General features: G+C 44.2%; 1 protein-coding gene across 6 annotated transcripts in view; it reads left to right on the top strand.

The window, feature by feature from the left end:
• The window catches only part of CHD2 (chromodomain helicase DNA binding protein 2), a 112,092-nt gene that overhangs the window by 86,860 nt on the left and 11,723 nt on the right, over window positions 1-13,509 (top strand). For all 6 annotated transcript variants that reach the window (XM_061394299.1, XM_061394301.1, XM_061394303.1 and 3 more), the window contains 4 exons: window positions 623-757; window positions 5,129-5,307; window positions 7,285-7,384; window positions 9,915-10,128. In XM_061394299.1, the coding sequence (XP_061250283.1) occupies window positions 623-757; window positions 5,129-5,307; window positions 7,285-7,384; window positions 9,915-10,128 (628 nt within the window). The remainder of the gene's footprint in view (window positions 1-622; window positions 758-5,128; window positions 5,308-7,284; window positions 7,385-9,914; window positions 10,129-13,509) is intronic.

The following is a 13,509-nucleotide window of genomic DNA, read 5'->3' as shown; positions in this document are numbered from 1 at the left end:
GCTCCCCTCTGTTCCTTCTCCCAGTTTCATTGCTGTCCTCTGTAACACTGCTCTGACATTGGTATGAAACCACCTTACCCATGCTTTTATACTTTTCCCAAATGTTATGTAATCATAAGCGAAGCATAGTATTGTTTCATGTTTTTAAATGTTCATACCTACAGTTAGTTTTTATTTGTATCTGTATCTCCATCATTCTGCACCCTTTCATGGATAAATGAGCTTCATCCACCTGCATTCATATAAATTCAGTCACTTAAACTATCTTAGTTATTTAGATTGAAGCATATGTTCGTTCTTAAGCTGTTAATAAAGTTGCTTCTTGCTCCTCTGTTGGAGCTCTTCAGTTTACAGTCTTAACCTCTTGATGACATTTTTGTACATTTCATCGATTAGGTGATAGAAGCCAAAATAGCACTGATGAAGCTAAAATTCTGTTTAGAGACAGGAATGGGAATGATATATGATTAAACTGTTAATTGAATGTGTTTGGCTTCATGATATCTCGAAACTGAGGCCGTCTAGTATACCCACTTACAGTGATGTGACACAGCGAAGAAGTCCGAATGCAGGACAGGAGCACACAAATGACAATGACTCCTTGTAACTCTTTTCTGAAAAGCCTAAAGGTGGTGATGCCAAATCTTCAAGTAAATCCAAGCGCTCTCAGGGCCCTGTCCATATCACAGCAGGAAGCGAACCCGTCCCCATTGGAGAGGATGAGGAGGATGATCTGGACCAGGAGACGTTCAGCATAGTAAGTTCTGGAATCGAGGGGGCGGGGTCTGCAGCTGCCGTGCTTGCCTCTCCCAGTTCCTGCGGCCCAGCTAGTCGGTCTAGTAGGTCTAGTAAGCAGCATGGCGTGAGACGAGGCTGGGGTCCGGCCGTGTGAGCCGGAGCAGTGGTGAGCGTGGCCTGTTTCACATGCTCCTGTGTTGTGGGCGAGGAGCTGAGCCACGGCCTGGGGTGTGGTGCAAGCCGCGGCGCGCCGCCTCCTAAGAGACAGGGACGCTGAGGGGAGAGTCATGGACCAGGCCTTGCACAGGATGGTGACAGGCCAGCGCGTCCTCAGGGGCGTGCCCCTCATCAGAGCTGTGGGCGCGTGCCTTACTGTGCTGCACTCGTCCCCTTTCTCCTCCTCTCTTGAGGTCGCTTCCTCTCCCAAACTTGCCCACATCACTGTGCACTTGATTCCAGTGTATGTTCATTTAGTTTTGAAGAAAAAGTGGTCTTCCAACTCTCAGAATATTCCTCCTCTGTGGCAACAGTGGATAGAATTTTGACCTCGTCCTGTAAGACTCTTCTCTTGTTTTACCCTTTTTTGTGTGTGTCTGTGTTCCCCAAAACCTATATGCATATGTGTATTTTTTTTTTCTCTTCACGCTTATCTCATTTTTCTTAAATCTCTTTACTCTTCTTCCTGTGAGCTCTCTGAGGGAAAGTACTATGTCTTCTAAAGTAGGTGTAGATGATAGAAGTATCTCAGTAAGTGAGTAAATGAATAAATTAATTACACAACCGCCTCTCTGATCTGTTTCTGGTTCTTCCTTGACCCAGTATTTATAGGAGAACATCATTAGCTAATGCTTCTGTGGTACCATACTATTTTAAAAGTGGCTTTTACCCAACATTGTAAATCAGCTGTTTGTTGCTCTTGTTCAGTCGCTAAAGTCATCCCCGACTCTTTGCAACCCCGTGGACGGTAGCCCTCCAGGTTCCTCTGTCCATGGGATTTCCCAGGCAAGAATATTAGAGCGGTTGCCATTTGCTTCTCCAGGGGATCTTCCTGACCCAGAGATCGAACCTGCATTTCCTTCACTGGAAGGCAGATTCTTTACCACTGAGTCATGAAGGAAGCATCAATCAACTGCACCTGAATTTAAAAAAAAAAAAAGAAGGAAATCCCATTTATATGTTCCAGCTCATTTACTCTTGTTTTTATATTATGATATCTTTTAAAAATGCAGACAATTTTCAGAAATATAATAGGCATTGATAGAGGTACCACAAAGTCTTGTCAGGTCTGAATTTTTTAAGGCTCAGACTCTAAAGTTGAAGCTCCTGGCTCTGCTTTGTTTCCTCCCCAGCAGTGACCACAATTCTAGTTTGATGTAGTTCTAATGTGTCGTGGTTCTCATGTGTGACTTCAGAGTTTTACTACTTAATCTCTTTAAAGACAGTAATAGTTCACATAATCAGCCAGGTATTGTTAGTGTGCTTTTTGTGTATTTTCTCCATGACAACCTGTGAGGTAAGTATTATCTCTGTTTTACCCCTTAAAAAATAATGTGAGGAGAGTTAAGTAACTTGTCCTTTTTCACAGAGTTAAGATGTAGAGCTAAGATCTGACCCACACGATTTGACCCGAGAGTCTGGGTTCTCCCCATGACACTGCGCATCCTCCCAACTGTCCATAAGCAGCATGCCTGCTGCTTCCCAGGTCTGGAGCCTGCTGATGAACGCCACACTGTGTATCTTGAAGCTTGCTTCAGCATGCACAGTTTTGAGATTTATTCATGTTGTTAATTGTGTCTCTGATTTCAGTGTTTCCTGTTATTCTGTTTTATGATTTCCACAATTCATTCTTTATCCTATTGATGGACATTGGGGTTTTCCAAACGTTCACCACTACAAATAGGCTACAGTGACATTGTAAATACATCATCAAACGTGTGTGTAATAGCTTCTCTAGTGTGTAGCTTGTGCAGAAAAGCCGGGTGTTTGTTTGGGTCCACACTTCTGCTTTATTAGATGTTGCAGAATTCATCTTCAAGGCAATTGTAAAGATTTGCTCTCTTTCTAGTGATGAGTGTGAGTTCTAGGTGCTTCCCAGTCTTGGAAACACTTGGTAATTTCTGACTTCTTACTGCTGCTGCTAAGTCACTTCAGTGGTGTCCGACTCTGTGTGACCCCATAGACGGCAGCCCACTAGGCTCCCCCCTTCCCTGGGATTCTCCAGGCAAGAACACTGGAGTGGGTTGCCATTTCCTTCTCCAATGTAGGAAAGTGAAAAGTGAAAGTGAAGTCGCTCAGTCATGTCCGACTCTTAGCGACCTGATAGACTACAGCCTACCAGGCTCCTCCGTCCATGGGATTTTCCAGGCAAGAGTACTGGAGTGGGGTGCCATTGCCTTCTCCGTCTGACTTCTTAATTTTTGCCAATCTAAGAGGTATGAAAAAATTGGCTAGTGGTGGTGTTGAACATTTATTTTCATATTTATCAGGTATTTGTGTTTCCAGTGAATTGCCTGTTCATATCTTTTGCCTATTCTAGATAACTTTTATATCCATACCTTCCCCCCCCCAATACCTGAGCATTTGTATTTCTCAAAAAACTTCAAGATAATTCTGATATGCGTCTGGATTTTTAAAAGTGATTACAGGTAGTCCTTACCTTTTCTATAGGAATCTTGTTCATGATACTAATCTTTTGTCTGTTACAGTCATTACAGGTATCTTCCAGTTTATCTTGTGTCCTTTTTAAAACTTTAAATATAATACTGAAAAGCAGATTTTAGGTATATGGCTATGGAGATTATCACGAAGTGATGGGAGTTTGTTGGATTTTTGTTGTTATGTAGTTATGTGGACATGTGGCTTACTGGTTCCTTATACTGGATACTTAGTGGCTGACAGCCATGCCCTACAGGTCAGAGAAATACTCCTGACTTACTCTGTGGTAATTTCCTTCTCAGTTCTTAGTTTTATCCTGGTTTTCGGACATTGGACTCTGGGAGTGGTCCCTGATATTATCTTAAAAATGTTTTCCACTTCTTCTTTGTCAATCCTACATTTCTCGGAGATCTCCTCAGCTTTGTTTCTGAGAAGAAATGCCATTATTTCTTTTGAGGCTTTCGCTTCTTTGTCATTTTATTTCCAGGATCTTTTCCCCCAATGTATTTCTCCTAGATTTGTTTCCATCATTCGTGTTAGATTTTTCCAGATGGCATGGTGCTCCCTGGTTGTCTTCTGATATTTAAGAGTAAGGACTGAGCTTCTGATTGGAACCTCTGAGCATGTGCGTGGCACTTGATCGGCTCTGAGAGTGTTCTTCGTAGGGTGATCTGGCTGGGCTGCTTCCTCAGAAAACTTTAGTCCGGTGGTCAGCATCTTTTGGTTCTTGCTCTTGGGTGGTCAGGTTTTAGGCGCAAGAATCCTCCAATTCTCCTGATGGAGGATTAAGACCTGGCTTTCTTCATTCTGGAATCTGCGAGGCAAAAAAAAAAACAACCAAAAACCAAGCTGGTTGGTGGCTCATCTAATATGCATATATTACACATGTATTCCATATAATGCTGTTTTCAGTGCAGCAGGCTTGCCCCTCAACTATGCCTGTGCAGCCCAGTTAAAAGACTTATCCTCCCAGAGAATAAACTTCCATATATGTTGTTGGGCAGAGTTAGAGATCTGGGTGTCTGTAATGAATCTGAGTATCTATTCCTTTTAGGCAATCTTAAAAAAAAAATCCTTATTTTCAGCCTTCACCCCTACTGCCAGTGATACTTAGCAAGCCTTTGGGGGAATAAGTTTGCAGCATGAATCGGGCTGGCTCTCAGCTCTCTAGTAAGTATCTATTAAGTGATTTCACTTGCTGTAATAGTTTGCTGCTGTTGGTTTCTTGGATTTCCCTTGTCTTTGTGGGCTTATCTCTTCTAAAGTCAATTCCTTTACTGTCGTCTTAGTGGATGGAGACAGCAAGAACAAGTTTCTTGTGTTCAGTCCACTGTCTTTATCTGGAAGCCTTTCCCTCAGTTTCTTATAAGCCTGAAGGACTTGTAAATATTTCACCCTGCAGTTTTAGGTAGTTTGTGGTGCCCGGTTTTCAGGTTAGGTCTGTAGTTCCACTTCAGAACTAAGTAGTTGCATCACGAATGCCCCTCTGGCAGATGGGGAAACAGCGGTGTTCTGGAGGCCAAGTAAAGTGTGAACGCCGCTGCTCTGAGCACTGGAGCCGAGACTGGAGCCTGACGTTTTTCCGACTCTCTAACATTTTTCTTTGTTGCCCTGCCTTTCTTTCCCTGCTTCTCTACAAGTGGTCATGTGGCCTGAGGGGGACTGTGTGTTCTCTGGGAGTTCAGGGCACAGGAAGCGTGGGGTGCAGAGGGCTTATGTCTCTCCTCTGTCGCAGTGTAAGGAGCGGATGCGGCCCGTGAAGAAGGCGCTGAAGCAGCTGGACAAGCCTGACAAGGGGCTCAGCGTCCAGGAGCAGCTGGAGCACACGCGGAGCTGCCTGCTGAAGATCGGGGACCGGATAGCCGAGTGCCTGAAAGCTTACTCAGACCAGGAGCACACCAAGCTGTGGAGGAGGTAACCCGCCGTGGCCCCGCACGCCTGTCGCATTGTCTGTCCTGACTTGATGACAGAGTGTGTGTGTGTTAGGGATTCTATTTTTGTTTTATACAACATGACACAGCCACCTAATGAAAACATTTTTTCTCAGCAGAAGCCGACGACTGGCAGCTTACCTGCAGGCTTCAGTTTTCTTTTCCTGAAATAGCCTATTCCTCTGAGGCCAGTCTTGACTGGGTAGGATGATATTATTTTATGAGAGAAATACTGTGGTGCTGGATTTGCTGGCCTGTCCTCAGAATAAAGACTCAGGCTTTGAACCTGGAAGGGATAGAAATCATGTATAATTTCACTGCTCTACCCGTCTCAGGTTAATAGTCAGAGATAATATAACTAATTGGTTAGTTCTGTATCAGCTAATAAGAGGAGGCAAACGCTCAAACCACTGGAGCTGTGAGGCTTCTTCTAATAGTTGAAGAACTCAAGTAGTAATTTGGATTAATGCAGTTAATCCAGAACTTCAGTTTGTAAGGCATCATGACTTACATAGGTTCATTTATAATTCATTTCTGATGTTTATAAAACATGCCTATAATTTCTCAAAGAGAATTGTAACATTAAGTCTCTCTCTATACTCCACAGTTAACTGAACTCATATACTTCACAGTTAATTATCTTTGTGTAATATGCCTAACATCAGTGGACGGATTTTTGAGTGAAAAGGAGATTTAAGAAAACCTCTGTCATGATGCTATTCATAGCATGCTTCACAGCCATGAAAAAAGAACATTTAAGTTTTGAAATGTGACTTGACTTTCCTCTTAGACTGTTCCCAACTTCTGGATCCCTGTATCTAGCCGTCTGGCTCTCTTTTTACCCAGCTTAACCCCTATTGGAAGATAACAAAAGCTCACCATCCTAGCGTATAGTTCCATGAAGCTAGGCTGGATACTGTGCACTGTGGCCAGTCTGTGTTTAGATGTGCTGGGTACTGTGGTCCTGGCCTGCTGTGGTTCATAAGTAAGTCCTTGCCCACTCATGAGAAACTGTCCCTCATGCAGTGATGCTTGGAAGATCAAGTCTAGTAGGAATTCCAAGAAGGTAGAAACCCGTGCAGAGGAGCAGTCAGGGAGGGAAGACTTGCAAGGGGCAGGCAGGTAGACCGAGCCGGCGTGGGAAAGCAGAGTGGACCTGCTTAGATGGGAGAGTTCTCAGGCTTCAACAAAACGTTGAAAGTGGCTCTTAAGGTTTAAAGCAGGTTGTTAGGATGACTGAAGTGCTGCTACAGAGGACTTGAGAGAGAAAGGTAAATGGCTTTCCGTAGGAGGCCGCAGGTTTACTGGTCAGGAGCTGGACAGTGTTCTCTGAGCGGCGCTGCGTGGCGTGGTGTGGCTGCTCTCCAGGACGCGCGCCTTTCCTTCTAGCACACGAGGGTACCTGTGCCTCCGTGTTCTGCACACCTGCTCTACCAGCCACTGCCCTGTTGACAGTCGTGCCACGCACAGTGGAATCGGAGCGGGGCAGTCGCTTGGAGTTTCGAAGGCAGGAATGACAGGCTGTGGTGGTGACAGCTGGGAGGAAGGGAGGGGCAGCAGTGCAGAGATGCCCACCTGTACCTGGGTCCCTGGGAGGCGGTGGTGATGACAGACTGCCTGAGGGCCCAGGGAGAACAGAGGTGGGGCGAGATCTTAGGTCTGAGGTCACAGGCGTCAGGAAATAAGAGGGGTTTTAGCTGTGAGACGGAACCCTTGTCTCCAGATCAATGTAATATTGATAATGTAATTGTCTCCAGATTGTCAAATTCTGTTGACATTAGTTAGCTTCCGAAGGTGTATTTGTTATTGATGCCAAGACCTGAAAGATCATTTCTCTATTTTTTATACTTGGAAAGTATTCCAAGTATAGCAAAATCAATTAACTTGCCATCCATAAAGGGAAGAGTTATTTTTAAAATTCTATAATTTACCAGAAAAAATTTCTTTTTCTTTTTTTTAGGAACCTATGGATTTTTGTCTCCAAGTTTACAGAATTTGATGCTCGAAAATTGCACAAGTTATACAAGATGGCTCATAAGAAAAGATCTCAAGAAGAAGAGGTAAAAATACAAATTTAAGCCTAATTCATACAAACAGATAAAAACCAGTTCTGCCAAAAAAATTCCCTCATTCCTGTTTTTGTCTCAGGAGATGATCGTAAACTCGTAGGTTGTGGTCTGGAAAGGGCCCGGGGTTCCCTGCTCTTACTTTACAGATGGAGGCCTGGGTCCGAGAGGGGCTGCGGGTGGGTTCTTGCCTGCTGGGTTCTTCCGCCGTCTTAGCCGTGCAGTTTGTCCACATACTCCACAAGCAGTCAGACTATCGGCTGAGACCTGATGGGTGGTAGTGTCAGTGTACAGGGGCCATACAGGGCTGGCATTCTGATGAGGGCCTGTTCCTCTGTGTTCTTATGTCCTGGAAGCGTTTACTCACCAGGCCCTTCCCTCCATATGCACCTGTCTCAGCGGTGGCTTATCAGTGTGGCTCTTGAAAGAGGACGTCGTGGGCAGCGCCCGCCTTCTCTCTTCTCTCTGGGCCATGTGCCCTTGGTGTCCTTCCAGCTTTTGCACACAGGGCACCAACCACTTGCATAAAGGAGCAAACACAGAAGGGCGCCCAGGAGATGCTGCCCCTTCTTTGGTAGCGGGAGATAGGCACGAAGACATTTGGCCGATGCTGCAGGGCAGCGTTCCTTGTTCAAGTGTGTCCATTTGCAGATCTGCTGACTTGCCCTGTGGGCCCTCCCACCAGTTAGCCACGTAGAGCCAGTCTAGGAACACCCAGCACCTCCTTCACCAACCCATCCACTCCGAGGAGGCCTGCGGGCTGAAGGGCACTCATCCTCTCCCGGATCGTCAGCACCTGGAGTCGTGCCAGGCGCAGGGCAGCTGTCTCCTGTTGCACGCACGTGTCCTGTGCCAGCACTGCTTTGAGCTGTGGGGCAGCATCGTCAAGTGGTTTATAATTTAGTTTCACATGGAAAAATATGTTAGAACAGCAATATACAGGAATACTATAATAACACTTTTGCTGAATGTTAGCGTGAACTTTACGCGTTGTGAAAAGTCTTTGAAAGAATAGTTAGGAAAAGCCCCAGTAAGGAGTGAAACAGTTGGGCAAGGCACTTGAGGGAAGAGGGGAAGTTAGGATAAGTGTAAGTTGGACATATGCTGTAAAGGGTAAAGGGCTTCATCAGTCAGGTTATCAGAAGTTAGATTAAGGTGGTAATGACACTAGTGGGCCTACTAGTTGGGGTTATTGTATACATTCACAGCCTTTCTGGAGGATAATTCAGTAGGGTTTACAGAAAGACTAAAACATGCAGTTCTTCTAAGAATTTAGTTAAAAGAGATAATTATTTAAATATGTTTATGTGGAAATGACTTCATGTATCCATATCAGGGACTATTCAACCATAAATATTATAGTAATATTCAGTAGGTATTCACATAAGATTTTCACAGTACATTAACTGAAAAAAGAATGTTAAGTAATACTTTTGTTTAAAACACACACACACATGCACACACACACAAGATAGGAGTTCCTCCTATGTAGTCTTGCTTTCCACAGTTTTAGTTAACTGCAGTGAGTCATAGTCTTAAAATATTACATTGAAAATTCCAGAGATAAACAATCTGGAAGTTGTAATTTACGCACGGGTTTGAGTAGCGTGGTGAAATCCTGAGCCGTCCTGCTCCATCCTGTCTGGGACGTGACCATCCCTTTGTGCAGCATGTCCACACTGGATTCACCGCCTGTGTGCTAGTTAATTGGTGGCCCTCGGCCGTCAGATCGACTGTTACGGTACTGCAGTGCTGTGTTCACGTAATCCTTATTGTATTTGATGATAGCCACAAAGCCCAAGCGGAGTGACGCTGGCCGTTTGGATGTCCTCTTACTGTGCCTGCCGTGAAGTGGCACGGGCATATGTGCACACGGATTCGGTGCTGTCCTGAGTGTCAGGCACCCACTGAGGGCCTTGGACTGCACCACCCAGGGACTGGGGGGACTACTGTGTATATATATATATATAAACACATACCGGCCCAGATTATTAACAGTAATTCCCTTGGTGGTGAGATTTCACGTCACCTCACATTTCTTAGTGTTTCCTTACTATATTTTCTGATGTTTTTATTTTGAATAGTCATTTCTGTGGTAGAGACATGATGTTACTTAGATAGATGTTCAGTGTGATGACTTTGGCATGGGAACCAGTTCCCACTGGACCAGTCGGGGGGTTGGTGGTTCTGGTTTCACGTGGTCCAAGAGCAGCCTGCAGGAGGGCTGACAGCCTGGCACCTGTTCCTCACCCCAGGCTCTGACAGCTACGGGTCATGGAGACTGGCTTCCTTACAGTGAGGGGCCAGTAGGTGCAGCAGCAGATGGAGCTCTGTAGGGTTTTCATGCCCTGGAACTCAGTGGAGTTTATGAGCATTTTTTCTTAAGAAGGTATTAAGCAGCAGGGAAGCCAAGAGGGACTTGTCAAAAATCAAGAGGGAAATGTTCAAAGGTGATGATCTTTATACTGTTCTTGGGTACTGCGCCTAGGATCCTGAGGGTCTTTGGTTTCCTTTGACTCTCCAGGAGCAGAAGAAGAAAGAGGATGTGATTGGTGGTAAGAAACCATTTCGACCAGAGGCCTCAGGTTCCAGCCGTGACTCCCTGATGTCTCAGCCCCACACCCCGCACAACCTTCACCCACAGAAGCCTCACTTGCCTGCCTCTCATGGCCCGCAGATGCATGGACACCCAAGAGACAACTACAGTCACCCCAACAAGAGACACTTCAGTAATGCAGGTGAGTCGTCAGAGAAGCTTTAAGAAGAGGTGACAAAAAAATTGTTTTCCTTTCCAGAGACAGCGGCCCGGCCTTTGTGCTTCATTCTTTTCTCTCACTTTGTTGTCTTCTTTTTTTTCTCAGTGAAATAATACACGAATAAAGATCCAAAAGGCTTAATTCAACTTTAGGAAGAACATAACTCGCACAAGTAAACAAAAGACGAACGAGAGACTGAGGGAAACCGTTTACACTGTATATGAGAGTTACATGGTAAACTGGTAATACTGAAAAACCCCTTATGAATTGATAACAGCCGGATGACCAAATACAAAAATGGGCAAAGGTTAGGAATGGACAATTCATTTGGAAGAGGAGATTCAAATGGCCCATAGGACAAGATGAACAGTATTACTACTAGGGAAATGTACGTTAAAGTAACAATAAGTTAACCGTTTTTTTTAACCCATTCAGATCAGCAAAAATTATAGTGTGAAATTCACACCAATTCCTGAGTGTGACTTGCTACTCCAGAAAATAGTCTGGAGTATCTAAATCCAGAGGCCCATTTTCTGGGAGTCTGTCCTGTAGAAATGCAGACACGTATGATGAGGGTGCTGTTGTAGCCTTGTAATGGCAAAAAGCTGGAAATAAATTGACTTCCCACTAATAGAAAGATGGTTAGATGAATAATAGGGCATTTATACTCTGTATTATTAGCAGTTGTTAAAAAAAATGAGTTGCTTTATAGATAAAAGTCAAAATTGGAAGGAAAAAAAGCAGCAGCAAGAACCACAGAATCTCTGTGGCATGTGTGTTTAACTTTACTAACGTGAAAGTCACGTACCGTAAAGAAGTGTAGCCATTTAAAATGAACAGTTCAGCGACATTTAGAACACTCACAAAGCTGTGTAACCACCACCTCTGTCAAGTGCCAAAGCGTTTTGATCATCCCAGAGAGAAAACACGCTTCATTTGCCCCTCCCCAGCTGTGGATTTACTTATTCTGGACTCTGTGTTAATAGCGTCACACAGACTCATGTAGTATGTGCTGGGCCTTCACTGGGCTCTGGTTTTCAGGGTCTTCCCTGTGGCACGTGTCGGTACTTGACTCCTTCTGTGACTGAATGATACACCACTACGTGGTTGGACTACAGTTTGTTCTTTCACTAGTTGGTGGGCGTTTGGGTTTCTGCTTTTGGTGGTTCTGAATTGTACTGCTGTGCACATTCGCATGCAATTATTTGAGTGCCTATTTTCAGGTCTTTTAGGTGTATAGCTAGGAACGTGGAATTGCTTGGTTATGTGATAATTCTGTGTTTAACTTTTTGAGGAGCCACCAAGCTGTTTCCCATCATAAATATTTGAATAATGTATTTGCATAAGCATAGAGAGAGATGTGAAAGCATACACACAATAGCAGTTACCTTAGACCTGGTGGCCCAGACAGTGGAGAGTGTGCCTGCAATGCAGGAGACCCAGGTTCCATCCCTGGGTCAGAAAGATCCCCTGGAGAAGGAAATGGCAATCCACTCCAGTATTCTTGCCTGCTGAATCCCATGGACAGAGGAGCCTGGTGGGCTAGAGTCCATGGGGTCCCAAAGAGTCGGACACGATTGAGCAATTAACACTTCCTTTTCTTTGTCTTTTTTTCTTCTAGGCTGGTAAAATGTGGGAGGATTGGAGAAAATTAATTTTTCCGTATCTGTTACTTCACTGGTTACAATGAGCGTGAATTACTTTTAAAGATAAAAATAATAAGAAAAAAGCATATAGAACAAAATCTTAAAAAAATATATATCACGGGCCCCCAACCTACAGGATCTTATGCCTGATGATCTGAGGTAGAGCTGATGTTGTCATAGAAATTAAGTGCACAGTAAGTGTGATGCACTTGAATCATCCCCAAACCAAACCTTCTTCCCAGTCTATGGAAAAATCGTCTTCCACAAAACCACTCCCTGGTGCCAAGAAGATTGGGAACCACTGGTATATATGGAAGCGTGGTATTAATTTTACAGAGAGTCAAATGTTCCATAAACTTTCTTTCTTTTTTTTTTTTTTTTGGTTTGGTTTTTGTTTTGTTTTGTTTTTGTTTTTTAATTTTATTTTATTTTTAAACTTTACATAACTGTATTAGTTTTGCCAAACATAAACTTTCATTTCATTGTAGTTTCTTTTTAAACTTCAGTGTTAGGATTTGCATTTGACTTGTTTTCTTTAAAGTACATTCTCAGCTTCCAGTAAAGTTCTCATGCCTTTAGAAAAATTGATGTTCTCCATCTTTTCTTCTTACTTGAAACACATTAACTGTAGATATTTAAAGATTCTTGTCCGCTAACTCTAATATCTGAATTACTGTGAGCCATTTTGTGTGTTTTCTTTTACCCCTTGGTTTTCAGTCATACAGCCCTGTCCTTTAGCGTGCCGAGTTATTTTTGTTTAAATGGCAGGCACTGTGTTTTAAAAATTGTACAAGCTCCAGATGATGTCACTTTGCCCCAGAGAGGATTGCTCTTTCCTCCCCCGTCATGCAGAGTGGGAGGCGATCCCTGCCACCGGTGAGTGGTCTGGTCCTCCTCTGGTCCCCCGTTCCTGGGGCGTGGCCCTGCAGGGTGCTCGGCAGGGGGCCTGCTGCACTCGCTGCCCCTCCCCGCCGGCCGCTGTTACACTCGGGTCTTGGTTTACCTGGCACTGGGCCTCCCTCAACTGTTCCGCTTGTCAGAAGGCCTCCAGCTCAGCTTTTCAGCCTTCCGCTCCCTGCAGATTCAGCAAGTGTTGTGAGGGAAAACTGGCTGTGTGCTTGGAGTCCCTCGAGTCTCCAGTGCCCCTTGAGCTTAGAAAGACCACCAAGGGCTCTGCTGGTGGCTCTGTTTCTCCAGCAGTGCTTCTCTGCTGGGAGAAGCCCAGATATTCAGCTGCTTGCTCAGGCTCAGAATCACAGATTTCTCCAGTGCACTGCGGTGACTTCCGCAGAAGTTGACTTTGGTTTTTTGCTCTTTGGAATCTTATCCCTTCTAGTCTTTATTGCTTGGGCTGCTCTTTGATGTCTTTAAGCAGATTATTTTCTGTTTATCTGGCATTTTCTAATCATTTTTGGCAGGGTGTAATTCTGCAGTAGTTACTCTTATCTAGAAGAAGTTCCATATCTATTAATCCTAAAAATCTTAGTTGAATTAATTGATCTCCATTTTGTTGGTGGGGTGAGGAATGCCGGTACAGTAACGTGGTTGGAAAGTATTTCCATGTCCTTAGCTGCAGTCTTAGCAGTTTTACTGGGTTTTTTTTCCTCTTGGGATTAGACTGTGAGGTCACTGATTTTTCTCTTCTGATCCTTAGAAAGAACTCTTCTTATTAAACTAACTCGTAGTCTTTGAAACTTTGGATTTGTCACCCCTCGGC

This window comes from Bos javanicus, chromosome 21, assembly GCF_032452875.1.
Source record: "Bos javanicus breed banteng chromosome 21, ARS-OSU_banteng_1.0, whole genome shotgun sequence".
Taxonomy (NCBI): domain Eukaryota; kingdom Metazoa; phylum Chordata; class Mammalia; order Artiodactyla; family Bovidae; genus Bos; species Bos javanicus.
Note: the sequence above shows the minus strand (reverse complement) of the source record. Positions and strands in the feature narration are given on the sequence as shown.